The sequence below is a fragment of the Neurospora hispaniola genome (assembly GCF_033458365.1).
Source record: "Neurospora hispaniola strain FGSC 10403 chromosome Unknown B0T23scaffold_10, whole genome shotgun sequence".
NCBI classification, from domain to species: domain Eukaryota; kingdom Fungi; phylum Ascomycota; class Sordariomycetes; order Sordariales; family Sordariaceae; genus Neurospora; species Neurospora hispaniola.
The window spans coordinates 329,573-354,131 of NW_026944415.1; the positions used below are offsets into that span (position 1 = coordinate 329,573).

The 24,559-nt window shown below is 42.7% G+C and overlaps 5 protein-coding genes and 1 non-coding gene across 6 annotated transcripts; 3 read left to right on the forward strand and 3 right to left on the reverse strand.

The window, feature by feature from the left end:
• The first annotated feature begins 2,832 nt into the window (after positions 1–2,832).
• On the forward strand, positions 2,833–4,960 carry B0T23DRAFT_347052 (voltage-dependent anion channel-domain-containing protein). The gene is made up of 2 exons (XM_062835983.1): positions 2,833–3,242; positions 3,321–4,960. Exons 1-2 carry the CDS (start codon positions 2,953–2,955, stop codon positions 4,465–4,467), a joined length of 1,437 nt encoding a protein of 478 aa, XP_062688138.1. The 5' UTR covers positions 2,833–2,952; the 3' UTR covers positions 4,468–4,960.
• A 162-nt stretch (positions 4,961–5,122) lies between these two features.
• Positions 5,123–5,204, reverse strand: B0T23DRAFT_t419. Its single transcript has one exon. It is a non-coding gene; the product is annotated as a tRNA-Ser (tRNA).
• Positions 5,205–5,986: 782 nt separating this feature from the next.
• On the forward strand, positions 5,987–6,519 carry B0T23DRAFT_389940 (uncharacterized protein). The gene has a single exon (XM_062837848.1). The coding sequence runs from the start codon at positions 6,018–6,020 to the stop codon at positions 6,333–6,335; it is 318 nt and encodes a 105-aa protein (XP_062688139.1). The 5' UTR covers positions 5,987–6,017; the 3' UTR covers positions 6,336–6,519.
• Positions 6,520–8,321: 1,802 nt separating this feature from the next.
• On the forward strand, positions 8,322–10,506 carry B0T23DRAFT_367130 (uncharacterized protein). The gene is made up of 2 exons (XM_062836409.1): positions 8,322–8,685; positions 8,906–10,506. The coding sequence occupies exons 1-2, from the start codon at positions 8,422–8,424 to the stop codon at positions 10,283–10,285; spliced, it is 1,644 nt and encodes a 547-aa protein (XP_062688140.1). The 5' UTR covers positions 8,322–8,421; the 3' UTR covers positions 10,286–10,506.
• Position 10,507: 1 nt separating this feature from the next.
• Positions 10,508–13,103, reverse strand: B0T23DRAFT_415935 (multicopper oxidase-domain-containing protein; the record flags this gene model as incomplete). Its single annotated transcript, XM_062839611.1, has 5 exons — positions 10,508–11,713; positions 11,787–12,195; positions 12,263–12,574; positions 12,629–12,663; positions 12,761–13,103. The coding sequence occupies 5 exons, from the start codon at positions 13,101–13,103 to the stop codon at positions 10,710–10,712; spliced, it is 2,103 nt and encodes a 700-aa protein (XP_062688141.1). The 3' UTR covers positions 10,508–10,709.
• A 984-nt stretch (positions 13,104–14,087) lies between these two features.
• B0T23DRAFT_367134 (uncharacterized protein) lies at positions 14,088–16,357 on the reverse strand (the record flags this gene model as incomplete). The annotated part of the gene is made up of 2 exons (XM_062836410.1): positions 15,437–16,357; positions 14,088–15,373 (listed from the first exon to the last, which is right to left on the reverse strand). Exons 1-2 carry the CDS (start codon positions 16,017–16,019, stop codon positions 14,088–14,090), a joined length of 1,869 nt encoding a protein of 622 aa, XP_062688142.1. The 5' UTR covers positions 16,020–16,357.
• Positions 16,358–24,559: the final 8,202 nt, after the last annotated feature.

Consider the following 24,559-nt stretch of genomic DNA (forward strand, 5'->3'; position numbering starts at 1 on the left):
TTGCTCTGTCGCTTGGAGTTGCCCATTGTTTATTTGCATGTGAATGTTCACTACGCTCGTACATTGTACTCTTGTCCACAGACCTTTCCGTTATTGCTCGAAGACGTGATTCCTTCCTATCGGCCCAGTCTGAAACCTCCCATCTTCTTCAAAGATACTTACCTCCAAGTAAGTCAAGTCAAAGAGTTGGACCCTTCTTTCCCTTCCGTTGCGCCACCACCCCCCCCCCTCCCTGAATACCCTGACAGGTTTGTTGCGTCGGCAACAAAGAACTAAGCAACTCTAGCCGTCGGACCTAGAGATGGCAACCCTGCTACCCTGCATCCGGCAACTTGAACCAACAATGAGCCTGGACCCCTTGTTTTGGGAAAAACAAACTGTAAGTTTTTGGTGGCTTGGCATGGATGCATGGCTGGATAGAAAGAAAGATAAGACGGAGGAAAGTAAGATGAAAAAAAAAAAAAAGAAAGAGAGGAAGAAAGAGAGGAAAGATGGCGCACGGGAAGCTAGGTGGATAGAGGTAAGTAGCTCGTCCACATTCGCATCAACATCTACATATACAGATGCCACGTGGGCCACGTGGAAATGGGTCTCCAAGGGAGATCTAAGGGGGCTCAAGATGAAAGTGGACACGATGTATGTATAAGTCCGAGTCGGGGTCGTCTGGGGTCTGGTAGACATCATGATGGAACTTGCCGTGCCGTGCCATGCTGTGCCCTGTCGTGCCGTCCACTGTTCACCACCGTCCATCGCCGCAGTCCATTATAGTCCGTCACGGTCCAACACAACAACATGAACTTCCGTCCACCTAACCTACCTACCTCTAACTATGGCAAGTCGTCCGATGAGTGATGAAGACCAAAAAAAAAAAAAAAAAGAAACCGGAAGTATGAAGTTTTTTTTTTTAGTGTTTGTTTACATACCTACCTACCTATCTCTACCTACATACATAGGGTACTTAGAAGTAGGTACCCAGATGGAAAATTGAAGTGAATAAGTAGGATAGATAGATACTTAGATATTGTAGGTAGGTAGGCTAATCGCGTAATTCACCACGTGCGGACTCCCCTTCCCTTTTCCACCGCCACGCAACAAAGGGTTTTTGATGAAAGAGTTAGGTACCTAGTACTATACTACCTCTAGTACTACCTATCTAGAAAACCTGGAGAAGTCCAATCCGACCCGCGCGCGCAAAACGGCACGGTAAATTCCATCTTGATACTCTACCTAGGTCGCCGTTGATGGGCGAGGGAAAAGAAAGAGAAAGAGGCTGAGCGCCATCGTTGCGTGGATCGCGTGGTATGGCTGGATTAGTAGTAGTTGTTGTTTGTTCGGTCGGTCATCTTTCTTTGTTACGAAGCCATGGATAATTTCCAGGGGGAAGCAAGGGGGAACTAAGGGGGGAGCCACTCGGAGGTAGGCCATTGTTGGACTCGGACCCGAGATATGAGATGCAGAACATGGGATGGATGGATAGATAGAGGGGAGCCACGTGGAGGATGAAGGGATTGTCTGGGGATATGGAGGGGACATCAAGGGATGGAGAGTTGTGAGTGTCATTCATCCTGTTATGTTGTTGAACGATGATCGAGGTTAGGGTTTTGTCTGCGCCTCTACTGTCATGGGCGCACCCAGCACATTGTCGAGAGATGTCCACCGGTGGCACCTGCAGTTCGAGTTGTGAACAGACCCAAAGTCTTTTTACCATCCTTGGTAACGAGGCAATGCCAGCGCACTGCAAACAAAGAGAACGAAGTCATCGCCGATTCTTGGCGCCAAGAACTGCTTGGTCTGATGTTTCAAAAGATGGAAGGTTCGGTTCGGGCTGTTGACATGCTTACAGGGACCACCACGCAGCTGCCACGCAGTGAGCCGTTAGCGGATCGCCCCCCCTGAATTTTGGCGTGATCTGGGCCTTGAGCCCCTTCGTGTCAATTCTGGACCATGCAGAATTTCTTCCCATCTTTCACCCCATTCGCCCTCGGCCGTAATCCGGACGACAACGGCCCGCAAAGTAAGGTGATGATGATGATGACGGGTCGAGGTCTGGTCTCGATGTTTTATTTCCCACTCACTTTTAGTCCAGTCTCGGCGGCTACCGAGTATGTATCGAGACTCGAACGATGCTTTGATTTCATCGACGACATCATCACCCGTTCTGTCGGGTGGCCTCATCTCGGGCCTATGCTGAGATATGAGAACTGAGTGTCATTTGGTAACAGACAAAAAGCTGGAAACGCGGTGAGTGGATATTTCTACACAGCCCGAGTCCATCGTCGATGAGGTGACAGGTCGGGACCCAGGGACGAATCGGACAATTGACACGCGATGCTACCTAGGAAAACCCTCGTTGGGCCTTGATGAGGCTTCTACACTGCGCGGGATGACTGTTCGAATCCCTACGGCAACGCACCCGATTGTTCGTGAACACAGCCATGGATGCACTTCCCCTGAGTGAAGGTGCATCGCCACTTTAACGCCGTCGGCCATATGTTTGGTTCGCCGGACAACGATGCTGTATCCCCATTTTCAGACCACTCATACCAGGCGCCGATACGTTGTTCTTGAACAGCTCTGGTTGCTCATGAACAGAGTCGTACTTTACCCTGAACAGTGGCCTTGAGTGGATACCAACAACCCTACAACATGTTGACAACGACTGGACATCGACGGTCGCCATCCAGGTCGTCCATACCACATGTCGCTTAGCCGACTTTATCAGGACATCGAGCTGACCTGTTCCTGTCCCTCCAACTCTTCCCAATACCACATCCAGCACAGCTCGAGCTCATCAGCCCAAGACTTGCTTCCTTTGCTTTCATCATCAACATCCAACAACAACAACAACAACAACAACAACAACAACAACAACAACAACAACAACAACAACAACAACAACAACAACAACATCATCATCAAGCATCATCATATCGAACATCGCTATCGCCCATCATGGCAACCGACGTCCAACATCACCATCCCGCGCCGACGCATGAGTCAGCAAGAGGCCACCAATCGGTTCCCTCCAACTCAACCGCCACGACTGTAATCGGCTCTTTTGTCCCCTTCAAGCTTGAGGGCAACGACACAACAACGCCACCCAGTGCCGTCGACACCGACACGGACGATGCCAATCTTCCCGAACCTAGACAACTCCTCGAGAGAATCCCGACTGTTCTCCAGCCTAGCATTCCGTGGAGGAAGAGGCTGATGCACTTTACCTTTGCCTGGTACACCGTCACGTAAGTTTATCCTCTCTTCACTTTGCTGATGAGTGATCGTCTCATGTCAATAATGACGACCCACTAACATAATAACAGACTTTCCACCAGCGGTGTCTCTCTGGTCCTGGCCACCACCCCCCACCGTTTCCGCGGTCTCTCCACCATCGGCCTCGTCATCTTTCTCCTGGACTTGCTCTTCTTCTTGGTGATCACCACCTCCATCACCCTCCGCTTCGTTCTCTACAAGTCCACCTTCCGGCGCGCCTTCACCCGGCCCCACGAAGCCCTTTTCGTCCCGACCTTCTTTCTTTCCATCGCCGCCATCCTCTGCAACGTAGCCGAATACGCCCGCATCTTTCTTTTCAACGGCGACATTTCTTACGGCGTCCCCTCCGATGACGACGACGACGACCCCCGCGCCTCACTCACCTCCTTCGCCACCTTTCTCTGCGTCGCCTTTTGGGTTTTCTCCGGTCTCACCTTCCTCGCCTCCGTCATCCAATACCACCTCCTCTTCACCGTCAAGGCCGAGCGTCGCCTGTCTCTCACAACCATCACGCCCGCCTGGGTCCTGCCCATCTTCCCCGTCATGCTGATAGGAACGCTTGCCGGTTCGTTTTCCAGGACCCAATCCCCCTCGTCAGCAATCGGCATGATCTGCGCTGGTCTAGCGGCACAGGGTTTGGGGCTACTAGTCAGCTTCTTCTTTTTCTCGAGCTACCTGAGTAGATTAATGGCCTTTGGTCTACCCGCCCAGCGCGCAGGCATGTTCATCGCCGTTGGCCCGCCGAGCTTTACAGGTGCGGCGGTTGTCAGCATGGCGAGCGACATCCCCAGGGTGTTTGCGCAGTTGGATCCCGCGCGCGTTGCTGTCCTTACTGGCGGCATGGGACCCGAGAGCATGGAGACGTTGGCGGCGGGATGCAAGTTGGGAGCCATCTGGCTGGGTGTCTTTCTCTGGGGACTCGGGTTCTGGTTTTTTATTAGTGCCGTGGCCGGGTGTGTCGCAGGCATGCAGGACAAGCGGTTCCATTTGAGTTGGTGGAGTACCGTTTTCCCGAATGTCGGGTTCACGATTGCGAGTATCAAGATTGGAGCCGGATTGGGCAGTGAGGGGGTGTTGTGGATGGGAAGCGGGATGACGGTTGCCTTGGTTCTGGCGTGGGCGTTTATAGGGTATCGCTGTGTCAGGGCGGTGGTGAAGAGGGAGATTGTTTGGCCGGGACATGATGAGGATTCTTGATTCATGAATGAAGCTGTTCAAAGAGTGGAAGAGGGGGAGAGGTCAAGCTGGATTTTGAGGTTCTGGCTGGTTACGACTTACGACTTTATGTTACGACACGGGTTATTAATGGTCCATGACATTGGCTTGGGATTGGGGAACTAGGACCGGCATGGCACACGGAGTTCAAGGGGCGTTTTCGGCTTCATGAAAGACTTGGGTTTAGAGGACTCGGTTTTAGATACCGCATGCATGTAAAAGACGGACAGACAAAAGGGTTCAGGTTGAGACTTGGGACTGACTTGAGGTTTGGGAGATGTAAGGGTATGAATGGAACGAATAGTCGTTGATGGAACAACGGGGTAAATGTACGATTCACGGTACTGGAAAAGGGTCATGTCATAGCTTGCAATGGGGAGGAGTACAGATGAAGGATACCACTTTCGTCATATGTTTTGCTAGCAATAGTAGACTAAATGGAATTGTGGATCCTAACGTGTGGCATTATAAAGTGCAGCCTAGTGACACGGTGATATGCATCATTCTTAAGGCAAATATCGACGAAAAAAAAAGGGTAAAAGGAGAAAAAAATAAAGATACGACGTTCAGTAAGCCCAACGTTGAGTTGTAGAAAAAAAAAACGAAAAAAAAAAAGGTTATGAAATGGTCATTCGTGCGACGTGGGCCTGATTCGAACAGACGCTCCCGAAGGAACAAGATTTCTAGTCTTGCGCATTAGACCACTCTGCCACCACGCCGAGTGATTTTGATGGAAGTGGGTTTTAGCGTTTCAATTATGTAGGAAAATCCCCGTCCAGCCCGAGTTTCGTCTGCACATGCTACCATCCGGCTTGTTTCTTTCATCATTCATATATTTCTTCATCTTTACAAATTTCTTTGCATAGAGTTTTGTCGAAAGAGCATCGCATATAATCATCCATTCTGCCCAATCAATGCAATTTCATCGTCGGCGTCACAAGCGGACGTTGAAGGACTGGACTGCACCAATACATACAGCATGACGGGGGTTTTGCTGAGACATGCAGCTGAGCTAGGTGTGCATCGCCAATGGGGCAGTTCACGGCGTTCGAGTCATGCCGTAACGTAGTGGGATATGTAATGTACACTAGAAGACGCTAAAAGGCTTGAGAAGGTAGGAACTTTTAACGGTTACAGGAGTCACCTAATTGGGACGTAAAAGCGTTCATCGAGGTCAATAGCAGGTGTGTCGTCGGGTGGTTGCCGACGCTGATGGCGTTTCCTGCTGCCAACACGCTGTTGAAGTCGTGGTCATTCAATGCGGGTGCTAGGGAGCGAGGGGGGACGAGGCTGGGTTTGGGAGGATGATGGAGTACGATAGGGAGGTACCGGGTAGGTGATCCGGGAGTTACGGTGGGCGAGGTGAAGACAAGAGACTTACGAGCGGGAAGAATAACGAGCAAGCGCATCCGGAATTGATGTTGTCTGGATGCTCTTGGGAAGGACAAATACACCGCCGTGAGGGAGAAGCACATGACGCAAGCCTTCATCGACTTGCGTCCCACGACGAACCTCTCGCCGAGATCCAGATCATGCTCGGGTCGGTTGTACGTCCTTTCACTCTTTCGCCCTTTTCACTTTCCCTCTCCCTTTCCTTTCCTCTTATTCCCATCTCCCATGTTCCCCCATACCTAGGTAGAGGTACCTATTTACTCATCCCCAGAGGTAACCATGCATGCTTACGGGCGCGCCGGCTCCAATTCATCACTCAACCTTCTTCCAACGCCATCCGCCATGAATTCACCACAGCCAGAACATGGCGCTCGGCCAAATCTCCTCTCTTATGTATAAGGGGGGATCACGATCCATGGATAAATATGTACCGGGAGGGCAGGCAGAGGACAGTTTAAAGTAATGCGTCTATGTCGCGACAAAGAGGTGTTTGCTGAGGATGCGCATAGGTAGATATTCTAGTTCCCGATCGAATGCGTGATTTGATATTTGGGAAGGGGGAAAGCATCTTGCGCCTTTTCGAGTAAGATTTTTGTGGAGATGAGTATTGACAGTCCCGGGAATTGGGTCGGTGGGGGAAATTGGCTGGGTTGGGTGATGATCTCGATGAACTAACAACAACATGATTCAGGTGCGTACACTAGTGTAGCTGCTAAGAACATACACTACACTACGTACGACATGGCGCCGATCGATGCCGCTAAGCCGCTACCTTGATTCAAGGTTCACGACTTTGCTTTTTGGCAGGTGGAGGACTTTTGACTGAAGGTGACGAGGAGGATGGATGTGGCTTGATATGGCTGCTTCATCTCCAGATGCTTGGAAAAGGCGTGGAATTACATCTTGGCAAGTACCAGTACATCATCCCTTTGTTTTCTGTCCATGAACAATAGATCTGATGTCCTTATGCAACAGCGATTGACTCCATCATCATGGAACGGGAAAAGCCACGAGGAAGCCACCCGGTTGTGTGTAACCCAGCCTCGGCACACTCGAGCTGTCACTCCTTTTTAGGGCCTCGGTCGAATGCTGGTGAGAGCATGGACATGGCCAGGTAAAAAGGCGGACGGCCGGGGGTTCCGGGATGGGGCGGAATCATCATCTCCGCCATCCGTTCCCAACGCCAAACGTCTGGGCCGTTCTTGGCGTTAGGTACCTAACTCTGGAGTCCATCCCGACTTGAGAGTCGCTTCGAAGAGAGATCTCAAAACATCCAAGTCGATTCGTTTTGTATCGTCTTTTTTTGGCTTTTCTATCAACCAGTCTAGTGGGAAACCAGTGTCAGGGCAAAGTTCCCAAAAACAATGCCAAGAATGGCCCAGACGGTTGACGTTACATCCCGTACGATTTCCTTTCCATGTTGGGTATAGTCAACAGTATAAACGAGCCTTGGATATCGAAACCCCAGATTAGGGGAGCTCGCTTGCGTGCCCTGTCCCAGTCCTTGGCCTACCGCACAATTCGCCCATAACGGAGACCTGCTCCGTGCATCACACCAGGATTCGGCGCCAATCCGTGCTGCCCATGGTAGCCAGGAGCAAGCTTCAAAACTCTCACATAAGGTTTGGCCTTCCCCAAAAGAGCATCTCCGTCGTGAGGGACAAGATTTTGCGGGAGTAGCCCCAGGGGAAAACGGGCGCCATGGAAGTGAGATAGGGCCGTACAAACCCTTTCTCCTTCCTATTCGACGGTAGTATCAGTTACCAATCACGTAAAACCAGCGTCACATTGAACATTCTTGGGATGTTCTGGACTTGGAGAAGGGGGGAAAAGAAAAAAAGAAGTGGAAATTGCTGTACACCAGATCCTTTACCGGTTCGGGCCTCGGTCTAGCCCACCGGTCGTCCAACAGATCGGACGTCGTCTTACCTACCTTTCCCGTCCTTCCCGTCTTACATCCTGCTTGTCTCCGTCTCTCTTTTTTTGGGTTTCTGGTTCCTGACTTGAATCCAACCTTTTCTCTACTTCACATGCCAACAACCTTCCTTTCCGCTTCTCGTCTAAATTACCCTCTGCAGCTTGGGGTATCACGAAAAAGCAAGTCTCCTCTCCACTGACTGAGAGTTACACAGTACACACCTGCTATTCTTATCGTTGCGGCGGTTCTCGGTCCGACTTATCAACTACCGCTGCCACCTTGCTTTGGGCCATTTTGATCCTTGGCCATCTAGTTGGCTGTTGGTCGTAACTGGGCTCCACGCCCCTTCTGCAACCAGACCACCGGACCCGAACCAACGGAACTTTGACTATCCCATCCCATCTCGCCTATCCCCATATTCATCTCTACATACATACACTACAGTCTACAGTATCTGCATCTGATAAATCGACGAACCCGTTTCTTGGCGTAACCCACAGGGGGGGGGGGGATCAGGGAAAGGGAAGAGAGAAACAAGGGGTTCATGCCGGTAGATGAACTTACAGGTACCGACATCATCGACTGCATGAGTACAGCTTCACCAACACGGAGACAGCAATAACCTCATGGCCTCAACAGTAGGAGCAGCCGCTTCCTCTTTTGTCGAAGCGGCTGCTCACCATGCTGTTAACGCCATTCATCTGGAGGGAAGGGCCAGTGGCACCACCGTGCAGGTGATTCCAGATCACAGGTCGAGGGTGGCCCTAGTGAACTTTAGTTGCTGGTTCCTGACTTCTTTCGCCACCTTGTTTTTGGGGTTGCGCATCTACTGCAAGAGATACCGAGGACGTGGATTGTGGTGGGATGATTATGTTTTGATTCTATCATGGGTATGTCTTCCATGTCTCTCTCCTAGCAACCTACCTACCTACCTAACCACGGCCCCAAACCTAGCATCCATCCATTCATCTATCCATCTTTTCTTCCCCTTCCTTTAATGTTCCCTCCACCCTTCTATTATCCCCAGGCAAAATCCCCTAAAAATACCAGTAGAAAGAAAAAGAAAAAGAAAAAGAAAAAAAAGAACTAACAAAACAAAACCACCTACAGATCTCCCTAACCACCTCCTCAGCACTCATCTCCTACTCCACCACCCTCGGCTTCGGCCTCCCCACCTCCCTCTTCAACCCCACCAACTCCATCCCCTTTCTCAACCACTACCTCCTCGTCACCAACTTCGCCGGCACTTTTAGCATCCTCGCCGCGCTCTGGTCCAAGACCTCCTTCGCCATCACCGTCCTGCGCATCGCCCAAGACGACTGGATCCGTTTTCTCATCATCTTCATCATGATCTCCGTCAATCTATCGCTCGGCGTCGCCGTCGGCCTCACATGGGGCCAATGCGACCCGATCCCCAAAATCTGGCAACCTTATCTGCCAGGGACCTGCATCGACAAGTCCATCCAGATCCACTACAACATCTTCACGGCTGTCTATTCGGGCACCATGGACATTGTGTTGGCGATCCTGCCATGGAAGATTATTTGGATTTTGACCATGAATAAGCCGGAAAAGGTGGGCATCACGGTGGCCATGTCCATGGGTGTGTTTGCGGGGGTGGCGTCGATTATTAAGGCGAGCGAACTGCCGACGATTGGAAACTCGAATTTCACGTTTGATAGTACGAATTTGGTGATTTGGGGCATTGCCGAGTCGGCGATTACGATTGTGGCGGCGAGTATTCCGATACTGAGAGCGTTGTTGAAGGAAGCAACAAGAGGAGGGGGGTCCAGATTGCCGCCGCCGCCGCCGGCCGAGTTTTATAATTTGACGAGTTTGGAAAGTGGGAATCAGCATGAAGAAGGGCAGGAGGGGGGTGGGAATACGGAACGGGCGCAAGGGACAACGACGACGACGACGACGACGACGACAACGACGCAAGGGACGGGAGGGACGGGGGGAACAGGGAGTATGACTGTTACGGGGAGCGATAAAACAGGACGGAGTAGTAAGAAGAGGGGATTGTTTGGGAGTTTGAGTACAAGTTTGACGAGGGGGAGTAAAGGGAGTAATAGGAGCAGAAGTAGTAGTGATGGAAGGAGAGATGGGCAGGAGGCTGCAAATGGACACGGACATGATGATGGGAGGCCGGCGGAGGTGAGCAGACTGAGTAGGTTGAGCAGAGAGTTGAGCGTGGAGACTGCGGAAGGCTTATCACGAGGGGATAGTGATGACACGGTACATCAACCGAGTGTCAATGGTGGAAACCATGGTGGTGGTGGTGTTGGGACGGGACATGCAGTTACGGACCCGCCACCGACGGGAAGGAGTGTAAACGGACGGGACATGGAGGTGACAATCGCGTATGATCAGGATCAGAGGTCACCAACCCGGGATTCGCACACGCGGAGAATGTCGGAATGGCTTGCCTACCAGACCTATATCCAGGGGAGCGATGCCGACTTGGCACATGTTCATGCTATTGTATGACACCATGGGGCGGTGACGATGATGATGGGATCAGGGAGTCAATGGGAAGGAGGCAAAATATCAACAACAAAAAAAGGTGGTTGTCTGTTGTCAGCTTGGTGTTTGGGGTGTTCAACAATCTGTTGAATGTATATTCAAGGATACCCGGTGTGTCAATTCACCACGTTTTCTTTTATTCCTATCGTCTACCATCATGATACCAATAATGTCCCAATGACCCATCCTTCAAATGATGTGATATAGGTTCCCCTCGTCCTTATGTGCATGTGACCAATCTGGAGGACTCGCTGCTTCCCTAGGTACCTACCATGTGTCTCTCTTCATTGCATCCACCTGTCTGTCCAAACACAATCTCGTGCAACGCACATCTATCGTCCCTGCTTCTCCCATCCAAACAAGCAAGCAGGCGAAACAAGAAGCTTATTTAGACACCCGACTCCTCCTTCTGATAATCCACCACCTTCCCCAAATCCGCCTTCCACTCCTCGCAACCCCCCTCCAACCGCTTCATCCTCTCGCCCGCCAACATATTCTCCACCAGCCCCTGCCCATCATCAATCACCATCTGCAGCGCCAACCCCGCGCTCGCATGCCACGCAATATGGCAATGCACCAACCACACCCCCGGATTATCCGGCTTGAACGCCACCGCCACGTATCCACCAGCGGGCGCCATGATGGTATCCCTTCTCGGGGGGTTTTCATAGTTCCACGTATCCATCGACGTAGCCGGATCGAAAGGCTGCTCGCTTTGGGCTAGCAAGACGACATCCGAGCCGTGCCAGTGCATCGGGTGGGCAAGCAAGGGGATCACGTCCGGGTCAAGGTCTGTTTGGTTTGTAGAAGGGAGGAGAGATCCGTCGATGACCATGTGGATGAAGTCGGTCGAGTTGGACGAGTACGGAAGGCGAATGACGTTGTCGTTCTCGGCTTGGCCGATGTTGGTGAAGTCGAGGAGGGAGGGGGTGCTGAAGTTGGCGAAAAGGGGGTTGTGGAAGCTGACACCGCCTTGTTTCTCGACGAGGGGGTCGAGGCGGAGAAGCCAGTGGGTGTAGTTGCCGTAGGGTGCGTCGTTTTCGGTCTGGTGGGAGGGGTAGAAGGTGGATAAGGTGAGGTTGTTGAGAGGGGTGGTGGAAATGGACCAGGGGACGACGGGCCGGAGAGAGGTTTGCTCGGAGATGCGAGCGCAGGAGAAGTCGGTGATGGTGTTGGCGGTTGTGTCGGGAAGGGACAAGTAGGTGGCGGAGGAGTGGCCGTAGTGCAGGATGCCGGTGCGCGGGTCGAGGGGGTCCTCGTTGGTGCTGTCGGTGCTGTTGAAGAGACCGTTGCGGAACGTGTTGCACCCGTCCGCGGGATGTGTGCGGATCCAGTAGTTACCTGAAGGGGAAGGGTTGTCAAGGCCGTGGATGATGATATCGTATCGTTGACCTGTAGTTGTTTGTCAGTCTCTCACTGATCAGGGACAGGGAAAGAGGAGAGAATAATAAGGGGGCCGACAAACCAATGGCGACAAGCAGCGAGTCAACGATCTTTGGCTCGACAGGCACCAGATCATTGGCAATAATCTCCAACGCGTGTCCGTCAATGGAAAAGATAAACGATGTTCCAGCGGCTCCATTGATCAGTCGCAAACGGACCCTCTGCCCCGGAAGGATCTCAGTGATGGGGTACAACGATCGAATGTCTTCGCCATTGTAAGCAGCCACGGCTTCTTTGCTTCTGCCAATACCATTCACTAGGATATTGTCTGCCTTGGATCCACGGACCACCGGATCCTTCTCGTTGTCAAACTCTTCCTCCGCCTTCCTGTACACCCAGTCCGACATGAAGTGGGGCGACGGGAGGGAAACGTCGTAGGGAGCACTGGCTGGACCGTGGACTACGATTGGTCCAAGGACGCCATCGGCATACTGTTTGATAGTAAACTGTTAGCTCCAACACTATATAAGTTTCTGAACTATCAAAGCGCTTGCTTACCTGCAAGATGTAATGGCTATGATACCACGTTGTCCCATACTGCAGCATAGTGAAGTTGTAGGTCCACGTAGAACCCCTGGCAATAGGACACTGCGTCAGGGCCACGCCGTCATGGTCATTGTTGTAGAACTGACGAAGACCGTGCCAGTGAATGACGCTCCCTTCGTCGTCGAGGTTGTTGGTCACATGGACGATTACCGTGTCGCCCCAGCAGGCTTCGATCATGGCTCCGGGATACGTGCCGTTCATGAGACGGGCCTCTCGAGGGATACCATCGGGGGCAATGGTTTGCTTGGAAATGTCCATGTGATACTAGATTGATTTGTCAGATACGGGCCTATGTGTTGGTGGTAAGAATATACGTACATGTCTCTGAATTCCAATAGGAGCAAAGTTGTCATCTGTTTAGGTACAGGACGTAAAGGTCGCCGGGTCAGTATAAACCGATACAAAGGAGTAGCATGATGAACAGAATATGAAAGCGGCGGGCGCACGTACAGTTGGTTGTGACGGTGTATCCCTTGGGATGTGACTCGCCCTCTTGAGCTTGAAGTTGTCTCAACCAGCACCATCTTGAATCGGCCCCGTCGTTGCAGGCTTCCCATTCCTTCGATTTTAAGTTGGGGTAATGGCAGTAGAAGCCTTCGGAGGCACCTTCGGGATGAAAGCTGACATGATCGCTTAGCCCCTTGCGTTTGAGGTCATGCTCTGTGTACAGACGAGGCGCGAGTAAGTCTGAGTTGCCAGCGCTGTACCACTGACCAAAATCGAGAGCCAAGATAGGTTTACAGAGGACAAGAACAGAGACAAGAGATTGGAATAGGTTTAGGCGGTACGCCATGCTTATTGGGTTTTGGGTATCGTGACCTGTTGACAACTGAAGTGCAGATAGCCGAGATAACAGTGAGACGGGGTGGTTAGAAAAGCATGGAGATGGGAACGTAGAAGAGAAAAGGTGAAGAAGAATGAGGGAAGGGCGGACCACCAAGACGAGCTCTTATACCCAGCTCGCGCCCCGTCTGTCTATACAAGGACGCTTACCAAGACATCGTCTCTATTTGCACAAGAAGAGTTGCCAAAACAATGTCGAAACCTGCTTCTCGTATATGTCAGTTCCAGTCCAAGTCTGCAAGGTGCATAATGTTGGAAACGGATCCTGCAGAAAAGGAGGAGTAAAAGGGGAAGGCGAACAAGAATTGGCGGCATTCGGATTGTCTTTTCCCTCCGTATCTCTTCACTGGAAGTTCATCGAATCCCGATATGGCTTACACATTACCCTTTTCCTGGGTTTGTCATCCGTCTCCCTCGATGTTGCTGCCATCTCCATGTGCAAATGCAGTTCCGTCCAACATCACCAGCTCGAAGAACCAAACATCCACATCGTCAGACGGCCTGCTTTGACAACCCGAGGCTCTCTTGATCGCATCAAGCAAGTCAAACATGCATGGAATGCGCTCATGCTCCGCGTGCATATGCAGACATGCTTTCAACGCCAATCCTGCACTTCGACTCACCGACCTCAACCCTCCTCAATTCCGTTGTCCGAATCAATCCCAGGCACCTGGTAAGCTTAGTCTATTGCGAGAACAAAACGCTAAAGAGCGCGTAGGAGCAATTGGCTAAATTGGATGCTTGCCAGGAAGAAACGACAAGAAGGAGGAATGTTCCACTGCGATGGAATGAAGAAAGTAAAGCTAGTTTTCAGGTGAGGTACGTAAAGGTCTGGCACAACACCCACACATCAACAACTCGACACCAAATCACCATCACCAGCAACCTCAACCTAAACCCTCACACCACTCCTCAATCCTATCCCCGCTCCCCTTTACTTCCCATCCCCAGCATCTGCCCCCTTCGCAGCCGCCGCCGCAGCCAACACATCCCCCGCCGCCTTCACACTAATCATCATGGTCGGCACACTTGGGAAAAACCCCGGCACATTCGGAAACGCACTCGCATCCACAACCCTCAATCCCTCCACCCCCCTCACGCGGAACTTACTATCCAACACCGCCAACCTATCACCCTCAGCTCCAATCTGGCAACTCGACGTCGCATGATGCGAATACGCTTGCAACTTAAAATACTCTGCCTGTTTCCCATCCGAGCACGTTGTTCCATTCTTCTTTTCAGCCGACGGACACGGATGCAGTTCCTCAAAAGGCAAGACCGGTTCCCCCGCCGCTTGCCAACTTTCCCTTAGTATATTCGCCGCACTCACAAGTTCAGCTAGATCCTCGTCTCCACCATGTTCAAAGAACCGAAAGTTGATCTCCGGTTTATCCTGCGGATCGGCAGACAGTAACCTAACGCTCCCGTCTTGCGAGCGGGGTTTGATATGCACCATTGCACAAGAATATTGATTGGGGCCGTAGTAGGTGGGAAACCCCGGCCAGAATCCTTCAAAGGAAAAAGCACCGCACCAGGCAAAGATGTTTCGTTTGGAGGTGGGCGCGTTGGGGGTTCGGAACAAAATGGTGATGAGACCGCTTGCGATGGGGACTTTGCCTAGCCCCAAAAGGGAACCTTCGTAGTTATCGGTTAAGCGCTCACCTACACCGGGAAGGTCGACGAGCACGGGAATGCCGAACTTGGAAAGCTCGGTGGCCGGGCCGATGCCGGAGAGTTTGAGTAGTTGGGGGGTGTTGAAGACGCCGCTGGAGAGAATGACTTCGCGTCTGGCAAAGTATTGGGTTTTGGGCGCGGTGGTGCCGGGAACGTGTTTGGGGTCGGCGCGGTAGAGGGAGGGCCCGGACATTGCTTCGACGCCGATGGCGCGGGGCTTGGGTCCGGTGGTGTTAAAGAGGACTTTGGTGGCGAGGGTGTTGAGTTTCACGGTTAGAGGATACTTGGCGGGGTCGGCGAGGGTGGCGCGGATGTAGTTGTTGGGACTGTAGCGCTTGCCGGTCTTGTCGGCGTGGGTGGCCAGGTTGAAGAAGGAGGACATGGTGTCGCGGTTGGGGAAGTCGCCGAGGATGTCGGTGTTGGCGAGGTCGGCTACTCGCGAAGGGTCTTGGCCGATGAGCTCGGCGAGCCGCTTCATAATTTTGACGGCCGGGTTGCTGTCGTTTTTGGCCCAGGAGGGGTCGCTGTTGGAGATTGCTAGCCAGCCTACCGTCGTCCGTTGTCAGTTCCCATCTCATTATACGAAAGACTGTCACAAAGAAAACTCACCATCATGTCCATGCGAAGGATCATCAGCATCCGCATACTCATTCCTCTCAATCTTCTTCAAATACTCCCTCATCTTCCCGGCCTCCCAGCTGGTATCCCCCGTCAGATTCACAATCCGATTCCAATCATCATCTTCCGGCAAGCTCGCCACGCCCGCATTATGCATCGCGCACCCGCCCAAGACCGCAGCACGCGGGTACTGAATCCCCAACAGTTTGGCCCCCTCGGGCGGATCCAACCCGACATAAAACGTCCCGTCACCCGTGTCCCAGGTGGTATGCTTGAATTTCAAATCCCTCGCCGCGTCGTCCGAGTGCTTGACCCAAAAGTCCCAGCGCGTAGTTTCGTCGTTGGCGGCCTCGTTAAAGTTCTGGATGTCAGCGTAGGTCGGGTTGTCCCATTGGTCGGTACCGGCTTCGATTAGCAGGGTGGAGTAGCCGGCGCGGGCGAGCTCGGCGGAAAGGGGACCGCCGCCCGGACCGGAGCCCACGACGATGTAGTCGTAGGTGGTAGTGGGGTCCGCATCCGCGGCGGCTGCTAGAGCAGGGGCGAGGAGGAAGGAGAGAAAGAAGAACTTCATCATGGCAGGCAGATGAGCACAGTGGTAAGGGGAAAGAAAGGAGTGTGCGAGACTCCCAGGGTCCGCGGAGGATGAAGGTGAGGATGGGACAAATCGCCAGAAATTGGTTGAAGGGGAACATTAATAGATGAAGCTCAACAATGAGCGTCTGCTTGATTGGATCTAGACGAATACCACCTTGTTAAGCGCAACACAGGACTCATGGCAGCGGGTAAATCGCGTGGCCTGGTTCCGATATAGTGAGAGGGGTTCGAGCCTGGTCACTTGTTTCCGAGATATTGCAATCACTGTCCATTCGCCTCCTCGGGTGTCCATCAGTGTATAACTAAAGTAGTATGGTTTGACCCATGGCCGGCCGTTTCTCCCCATTTACACATTAACTTTCTTGAAGTTTCGCCGTGCATCAGCCAATGGACCGATTGACGACCAATGAAACCTTATTCGGGTAATCGAAAGCATCTTATGGGATGTCAGGAACGTAGGCGAAAGGTAGGCTGAGGTGACTACGGTCGTGGCCACACGTAGGGGACGGCAAGTTAGGGGTTAATCTAAAGATGTATTAATAATTACCGATTATAATAAGATACGTTCCGTTGAACCTCTTTTATACCTATACAAACTCTATTCATCCGCTAACGAATATTATAGAGCCTTATACTAATTTAATACTTCGGCGTAGTGCCGGATTATCCTTCCTACGAGCCCGACCTAATATAAGCATTATTATAAATAATCCTACGCTTTAATTAATAAAGGGGAGTAATAGCCGTTAAAGTACTTCTATATACGGGTTTTTAACTTCCTAATACGACCCCTCCCCTTATAAATTCCATCCTTAGAACTTCTATAATGAACGTTAGGTACTATAGTATTATTAGGTATTATTCGCTATAGCCGTTAATACTATATTCCGGATTATAGCCGCTTTATTACTAGTAAACTACTTACTAAAGTATTAGTATTATAATATCTATTTTTATAAATTCTAATACGGCCCTAAAATTAATATTAAATCCAAAGAGTTAGCATTCTATCCACTAGAATATTGGTATTATAATATTTATTTTTATAAATTCTAATACGGATATAAAATTAGTATTAAATTTAAAGTATTAGTATACCGCCTATTAGAATATTAATATTATAATATTTATTTTTATAAACTCTAATACGGATACGAAACCGGTATTAAATTTAAAGTACTAGTGTGCCGCCCGCTAGAATATCGGTATTATAATATTTATTCTTATAAATTTTAATACGGATACGAAACTGGTATTAAATTTAAAGTATTAGTGTACCGCCTGCTAGAATATTAGTATTATAATATTTATTCTTATAAATTCTAATATAAATACGAAATTAGTATTAAATTTAAAGCGTTAGCGTGTTGCCCGTTAGAATATTAGTATTATAATATTTATTTTTATAAATTTTAATACGGATATAAAATTAGTATTAAATTTAAAGTATTAATAGAGTTCCCGACCGTTATTAAAATTATTATTCTATAGGCGTATAAGGTAGTAAATTTTATTTTACCTAACGAGGAATACTATTCCGAATTTAAAAGTATTAATAAATACTTTAGAATATTAATATAATTATATTCTATAATTCCTTTCCCTAAATATTCTCCATTATCTATACTTATAATACAGTTTAATACTTTTATAGGGTACCCTCTATTATTTATATCTATTTCAAAATATTTATATAATTAAAACCCGAAATTCCTTTTATAGGCTATTTTCTATTATTTGTATTTACTATAATTTACTATAATACTTAAATATAATCCCCTTCCCTATAAATTTTATCCTTAGGACCTTCATTTTTATCCTCCGCCTCCTATAACTTTATATATTATTTCTTCTATAAATTTCCTTTATTTATATTATTCCTTATTTATCGCCTTTCTATTACCTTTACTTCATTCTTTATATTACTCCCTCTTTTCTAATAATATAATTTTTAACTATTTCCCCTACTCTTTCTATTATAGTTTAAAGTATATACTTTCCTATTTTTTACTTTTCCCTCCTATTTTTTTATAACCACCGCTATTACCTATTCGTCCTATTCTTCCCCTTTTAATTATTACTTTCATTTTATTTTTCCATTTACCCTCTCTTATTACTTATATAATTACCTAACATTCTATTTACCTTATATTATTTTATACTTATTTATTTTAAATTATATTTACTTACTTCGATTTATATTTATATAAGGACCTCCTCCCTCATCTATATAACGTCCCTTCTACCTACCCTCTTCGCCTCTCCTTTCTTTTTCTTCCTATCTTTACCTTTATAATTATATCCGTTACCCCCTCCTTTAATTCTATAACCACTTTATTTACCCCTTCGCTTAAATTACCCCCTACTATAAACATACATATCTTTACTATATATTTATATACTAATTTCTATTTCCTTTATAAGTCCAATTAATATATTCGCTTTTCTTCCCTATTTTTTTCTTTTTCGCCCCATCTTTTCCTTCTTCTTACTTCGTACTTATAATTAATTTTTAATTAACTACTCTTTTCCTATCCTTTAATAATATTCGCCCCCTCGCTTATTTAGGATATAATATTACTTTGGTTTAGGCGTTCGCTAGCGCCCTAACTTTAAATTTATACGAAGTATTCTATTTAATTAGTATATATATCTATTAAATTAAAGGTATATTATTTTCCCTTCATTATTTCCCCTATTTTTTTTTTTTTTTTTTTTTTTTTTTTTTTTTTTTTATTAACATTTTTTCCTTCCAAAATTTAATAAAAAATTATAATATTCATTATTACTACACTATTATATATTCGAAGTCCCCTATAATATTTATAACCTTTAGAATAATATATAGGATATAGCGGCCGAAATTATATATTTTACCGATATTAATAACCCCTTACCTACCCCCCTCCTATAGTAGTTATATTAATCCGCAATAGCGTTTTAAATTATAATATAGGCACGCTTTATTAATAATAATCTCCTTACAATATTACTTAATATATTCCGAACTAAGAATTTTAATTATAAAAGTTATTCGAAATTTAATTACTATAGTATCGGCGATATTAATACTAATATTAATCCGGTAACCCTTATTAATAATCCTATTACTAATAATAATAATTCTTTTATAAATATTTCTACGCCGAATTCTCCTATTCGCATTGCCCCCTCCCTTAATTGCAGTTAGAGTCTTTAATATTAGACGGTTAATAGGAGGTTAGTGTTTATAAATAGGAAATTAAATAAATTATTAGAATTCGTAAGGGAGGACTATAAATAAATAGTATAAAGTAATATTTATAAATATTATTAATAAGCGTAGTAGCGTATAGGAATATTCCTCTTAAAATTGTAGGTTCTAATCCTATATTAATAATAATAAATACCGCTAAAGATTTTTTTATTTAGGGCAATAATAGAAAATATAGATTATATTTTACTTAGTACCTTATTAATATCCTATATTAAATTAAATTACCTTCCCTTCTTATTTTTTATCCTTTTTAGTATTTCTACTTTACATTTCCACCTTACATCTCTATTTTTATATCCCTACTTTACGCTTTATATTTATATTTTATATTTGTATTTTACGTTTGCGTTTTACGTTTTACATTTACGTCTTATATTTATATTTTGTATTTTACATTTACGTTTTGTATTTACATTTTACGTTTGCATTTTACATTTTATATTTATATTTTATATTTATATTTTACATTTTACATTTATATTTTATATTTGTATTTTGTATTTATATTTTACATTTTACATTTGTATTTTACATTTGTATTTTACGTTTTATATTTGTATTTTATATTTATATTTTATATTTGTATTTTACATTTACGTTTTGCATTTTACATTTATATTTTGCATTTACATTTTATATTTTATATTTATATTTTACATTTATATTTTACATTTTACATTTATATTTTACATTTACATTTTATATTTATATTTTACATTTTACATTTACATTTTACATTTTACATTTACATTTTATATTTTTATTTTAGATTTTTAAATAATTACTATTTTCCTTCTATTATTTAATTAATTTTTATTAATTTAATAATTAATCTATTATTAATATACTGCTATTACGTTTTTTTAATTTTATATTCTTTAAAAAGGTCCGGGCAATTTATATCCTTTTATAAAACTTATAAATTTTCGTCGTCTAAATACCCTTTCTATTTAATTTAGAACTAATATTAGCGACTAAATCTACAATACTTTACAATTACTTCAACTTCGTACTAAATATTATCCTTCTTAATATTTATAATTTCCCTTTATAGTACTATTATAATAGGATCTTTATAGTACAATTCTAATAGAATAATAGGGAATATTAAATAAATTTAATAATATACGGGGAATGTAAGTTAATATACTATCTTCTTTTTTCCAACAACCTTAGTAATTTAGAAGGGTCCTAAAAATTTATTTACTAATTTAACGCTTAGGCAGCATTATTTAATATATTTTATATTAAATAAAATTTAATTTCCAATATTAAATTCCTTTAATTTCCGAACTTTATTATATTATTTTATATACCCTTAATTAATAACCTTTAAGGCTATTACAATTTTTAATTATCTATAAAGTAATTCGTTAATTTAATTAATAATTATTATTAGAAGGACTATCCTTCGCCTTTATTCTAAGTTTATTAATCCCCAAAGATAATATTCGAAAAGTAATTCCGAAAGGGATTTTTTAATAATAGTATAGAAATGATTATTATATATTTATTATGCTAATATAATTTTTTTAACCTAATCGATTTACTCTATATCATAAAAAATTCAAAAGTATAATTCTAAATTCTAATTTTACTTTTCCATTTATCCGTCTATTTAGGGGTACTAGGCCATACTAAAACATTTACAAATATCTAGGAATTTATAATAAATTTTTTAAAATTAATTCGTAAAAAAATTACCTCTATCTAATATAATTGAATTTAGGAAATTAAATTACTAAAAAACATTTTATTAAAAAAAGAATATAAATTGCCGAACGTTAATCATCTTCTATATAAGGATATATAAAGCGTACTTAATAAAGCGGTTAATAATAATAAGGATTGCATTGTAGGTCCGATTAAATATAAGGTCGAATAATTTTAGTATTCCGGTAATAAAATTATATAAAATATTTTACTAGGGGATAATAGGGATAAGTAACGACCTTAATAATTTATATAATTAGTAATTACAAAACTTAACCTTTTAGTATATTGGATATTCATAGATATATAATTCGACGTCGATTGTAATAGTAGGCTAATAGTAGAATTGATTAATATACTTTAATATTTTCCTTTAGCCCGGGTGTCCTACTATTATTATATTATAATAGGTATAGAGTAATTCGGCTCATATTTATTCTAGAATATAGATTTAGTATTAATATTATAAAATTCTGTTTTCTCCTATCTTTTAATTCTTCGCCCGTCTCTTCCTTTCGCTGTTTTTTTATATTTTTTTAATAATAAATAGGTCCTCCTTCTATACCTCCAATAATTACTATCCTAATAATAATAGTTACTCTTTATTCTTTTATACTTTCGCTACTACTATATACCTATTTATATTTCTTATAATAATATTTTTATTTTCCTTCCCTAATTTAACGGCAACCTCGCCTGCGAATTTTACCCTCTTCCTTACTACTCTATCCCTTCTATTATTACTTTTAATTCCCTTTTATTTCTTTTCTTCCCTACTTAATTCGTCCTCCCTCTACAAATTCTATTTTTCTTCCTACAATTCAACCCCTTCATCCTCTAATACCTAACCCTCTTCTATTTCACTTATATTCTATTATTATTCCTTCTCTTTTATTACTATTTTTTAAATTTCTTTTTCAATTAAAATTACCTATTTTATTAATACCCTTACTATTTAACTTTCCTTTATTACCCAACCCTTTTCCTTACCCTTTTTAATAATTTTTATTAATAGGTAGTTATTCTTTACCTCCTATTCTTCTCCTTATAATTATAATTTCTTTAATAACTTATCCGCTGGATTTAATTTTCCTAAATAATATTTAATCCTAAAATTATATATTATTAATTTTAATATTTATTAATTTTACTTCGCGTTAATCTATTCCTTTTTTTAAAAATATTATAAATTTAAGTAATTTATAATTATTAAAAATAATTTATCTATATATAATAAATATTACTTCTATACTTTTAATACTCTTATAATTATTAATAATTTTCTATCCCCAACTTTATACCTAATTTCCTCTAGCAATTTCTTCCTCGAAAAGAAAACTACCGGGTACTATTTATTATTATATAATTATATAAGAACTACCCCAATTGTAAAGTCCAATGCGTCTATTTCTATTCGGATCTATAACGTTAAATTAAAATAATATAATATAGGAATTTCCTAGAATTATTTTTTAAATTCTACGAATACTTTTTCTACTTCCTTTATAAATTCGAACAGCCTCTATTTATTTCCCTTTAATAATTCCGTTAAGAGTGTAATTACTTTGGAGTATAATATTACAAAATATTAATAGAATTTTATAAACCTTAAAAAGATTTGGATATTATAAATATTTACCGGAACCTCCTATTCCACTATTACTACTACCCTCTTTAAATCTATTACTATACCTTCCAAAAAAATAATATATCCTAAAAATAATATTTACTTTATATAAAATTCGTACTTACCTAAATTCATATAGAAATTACAATTTTATAACTATTAAAGGACTTCTTTAATATAATTAATATAATCTTTTTTATTTTTACTATAAATTAGAATATTATTAAGATAAATAATATATATAGTATTTATTAGCCCTGTTAATATATTATTAATATACGCTTAAAATATTGTTAGTACATTTACTAATCCTATTGGTATAATTAAGAATTTATAGTACTTATACTTCGTATAAAACGCTATCTTCTCTTTATTTCCTTTTTGAATCCGAATTTTATAATACGTATCCTTTAAATTTAATTTTATAAAGACTTTAACCGACGATAACCAATTTAAAATTTTTTAAATAAAGGGTAATACTATTTAATTTTTTTTTATAATTTTATTTAGCGCCCTAAAATTAATATAGAATTTTAATTTTCTACCCTTCTTTAGAACGAAGATGATAGGAGCGTCTGTTAGGTTAATAGAGGGATAAATTTACCCTTTTTAAAGTATTTCCGCTAATTATTTATATAATATTTCTAATTCTTTAATATTTAGTATATAAATTAATCCTTAAAATACTAATTCCCCTTTAATTAAATTAATATAATACTCTAGCCAATTATATTAGGGTAGGGGTATAATTAAAGTTTTGAATACTAATTAGAATTTTTTGTATTCTGGTAAAATAATTAGTTTGGGGATAGCGGATTCGCCTTCTATTTCTTTTAGTAATTTTAAGGGTTATAATAGTATTAATTCCGTAGGGGGTATTAAAATAGAATAGACGCTGTTAAATATTATTCAAAAAACTTTTATTAGGAGGGTAGAGATTAAAGGCGATTCGGCCGATTTTACTATACTAAATAGGGTTATAAACTCCGATACTAAAGAAGAGGGGATTTCGAATAGGATATTTATATATACGGGAGGGCGGAAACCTTCCTTTATCCTTACTATTTCCTAAAGGTTTAGTAATAGAATTAAATCTTACTATAGCCCCGCTAGGATAATTGTAATATTATATATTTCCTTCGTTAGTATTATACTTAATACGAAATTGCTAACCTTAATACGAAATTAAAACGATTATTATTATTAATTAATATTAGGGTTCTATTTATAAAGTTAGGGGTAATTAAAGATAATTTCTATAATTAGGGATTTAATTATAATAAAAGTAATTTACTTTATCTATTTAATATTATAAGAATTATTTATTTTAATAAAATAAGTAATTATATTATATATAAGAATAAATTAAAAGGAGAAATTAATAAGATAATAGGGTATTAGATTAATTTTCGCGTTCGATGGGAATAAATATTTATTAATTAGGTTTAATTCTACGCTTAAATTTATTAACCTTTATATATTCTATTAATCTCTATAAGTCTTTACTAATAATTTTATTTTTAAATATATTTACAATTTATTTATATTATTCTAAATAGTTATAACTACCGCTCTAACTACGATCAATTTAATATTCGCTCCGTATAAGGGGGTACTTACGGGGATAGGGTAATTCCGTGCTAAATGGCCAATTTAACTGTAATTATAATAGGTTTAATTCGGGTATGTTACTATAAAATAGTCCGTTATATTATATTTGTAGTAAGTGTTCGGTAATTTCAATTAAGTATACTAATTATACGTATAACCTTTTTAATAATAAAGGGAATAAATAAAATTAGAATTTATTTAAAAAGCAGTAGGGGGGCGATAGGGAAAATCGGAAGGGTTATTACTATAGGATAATTAAAAAGGAATATTCGAAAAGGAAGTAGGAGGGTACGAAAATGAAGAAAATAATAGA

Coding starts and splice junctions, on each gene's coding strand:
- B0T23DRAFT_347052 (XM_062835983.1), top strand. CDS start 2,953: ATGGCAACCGACGTCCAACATCACCATCCCGCGCCGACGCATGAGTCA. Junction 3,243..3,320: donor TTTGCCTGGTACACCGTCAC/GTAAGTTTATCC, acceptor ACATAATAACAG/ACTTTCCACCAGCGGTGTCT.
- B0T23DRAFT_389940 (XM_062837848.1), top strand. CDS start 6,018: ATGCTCGGGTCGGTTGTACGTCCTTTCACTCTTTCGCCCTTTTCACTT.
- B0T23DRAFT_367130 (XM_062836409.1), top strand. CDS start 8,422: ATGGCCTCAACAGTAGGAGCAGCCGCTTCCTCTTTTGTCGAAGCGGCT. Junction 8,686..8,905: donor ATGTTTTGATTCTATCATGG/GTATGTCTTCCA, acceptor AACCACCTACAG/ATCTCCCTAACCACCTCCTC.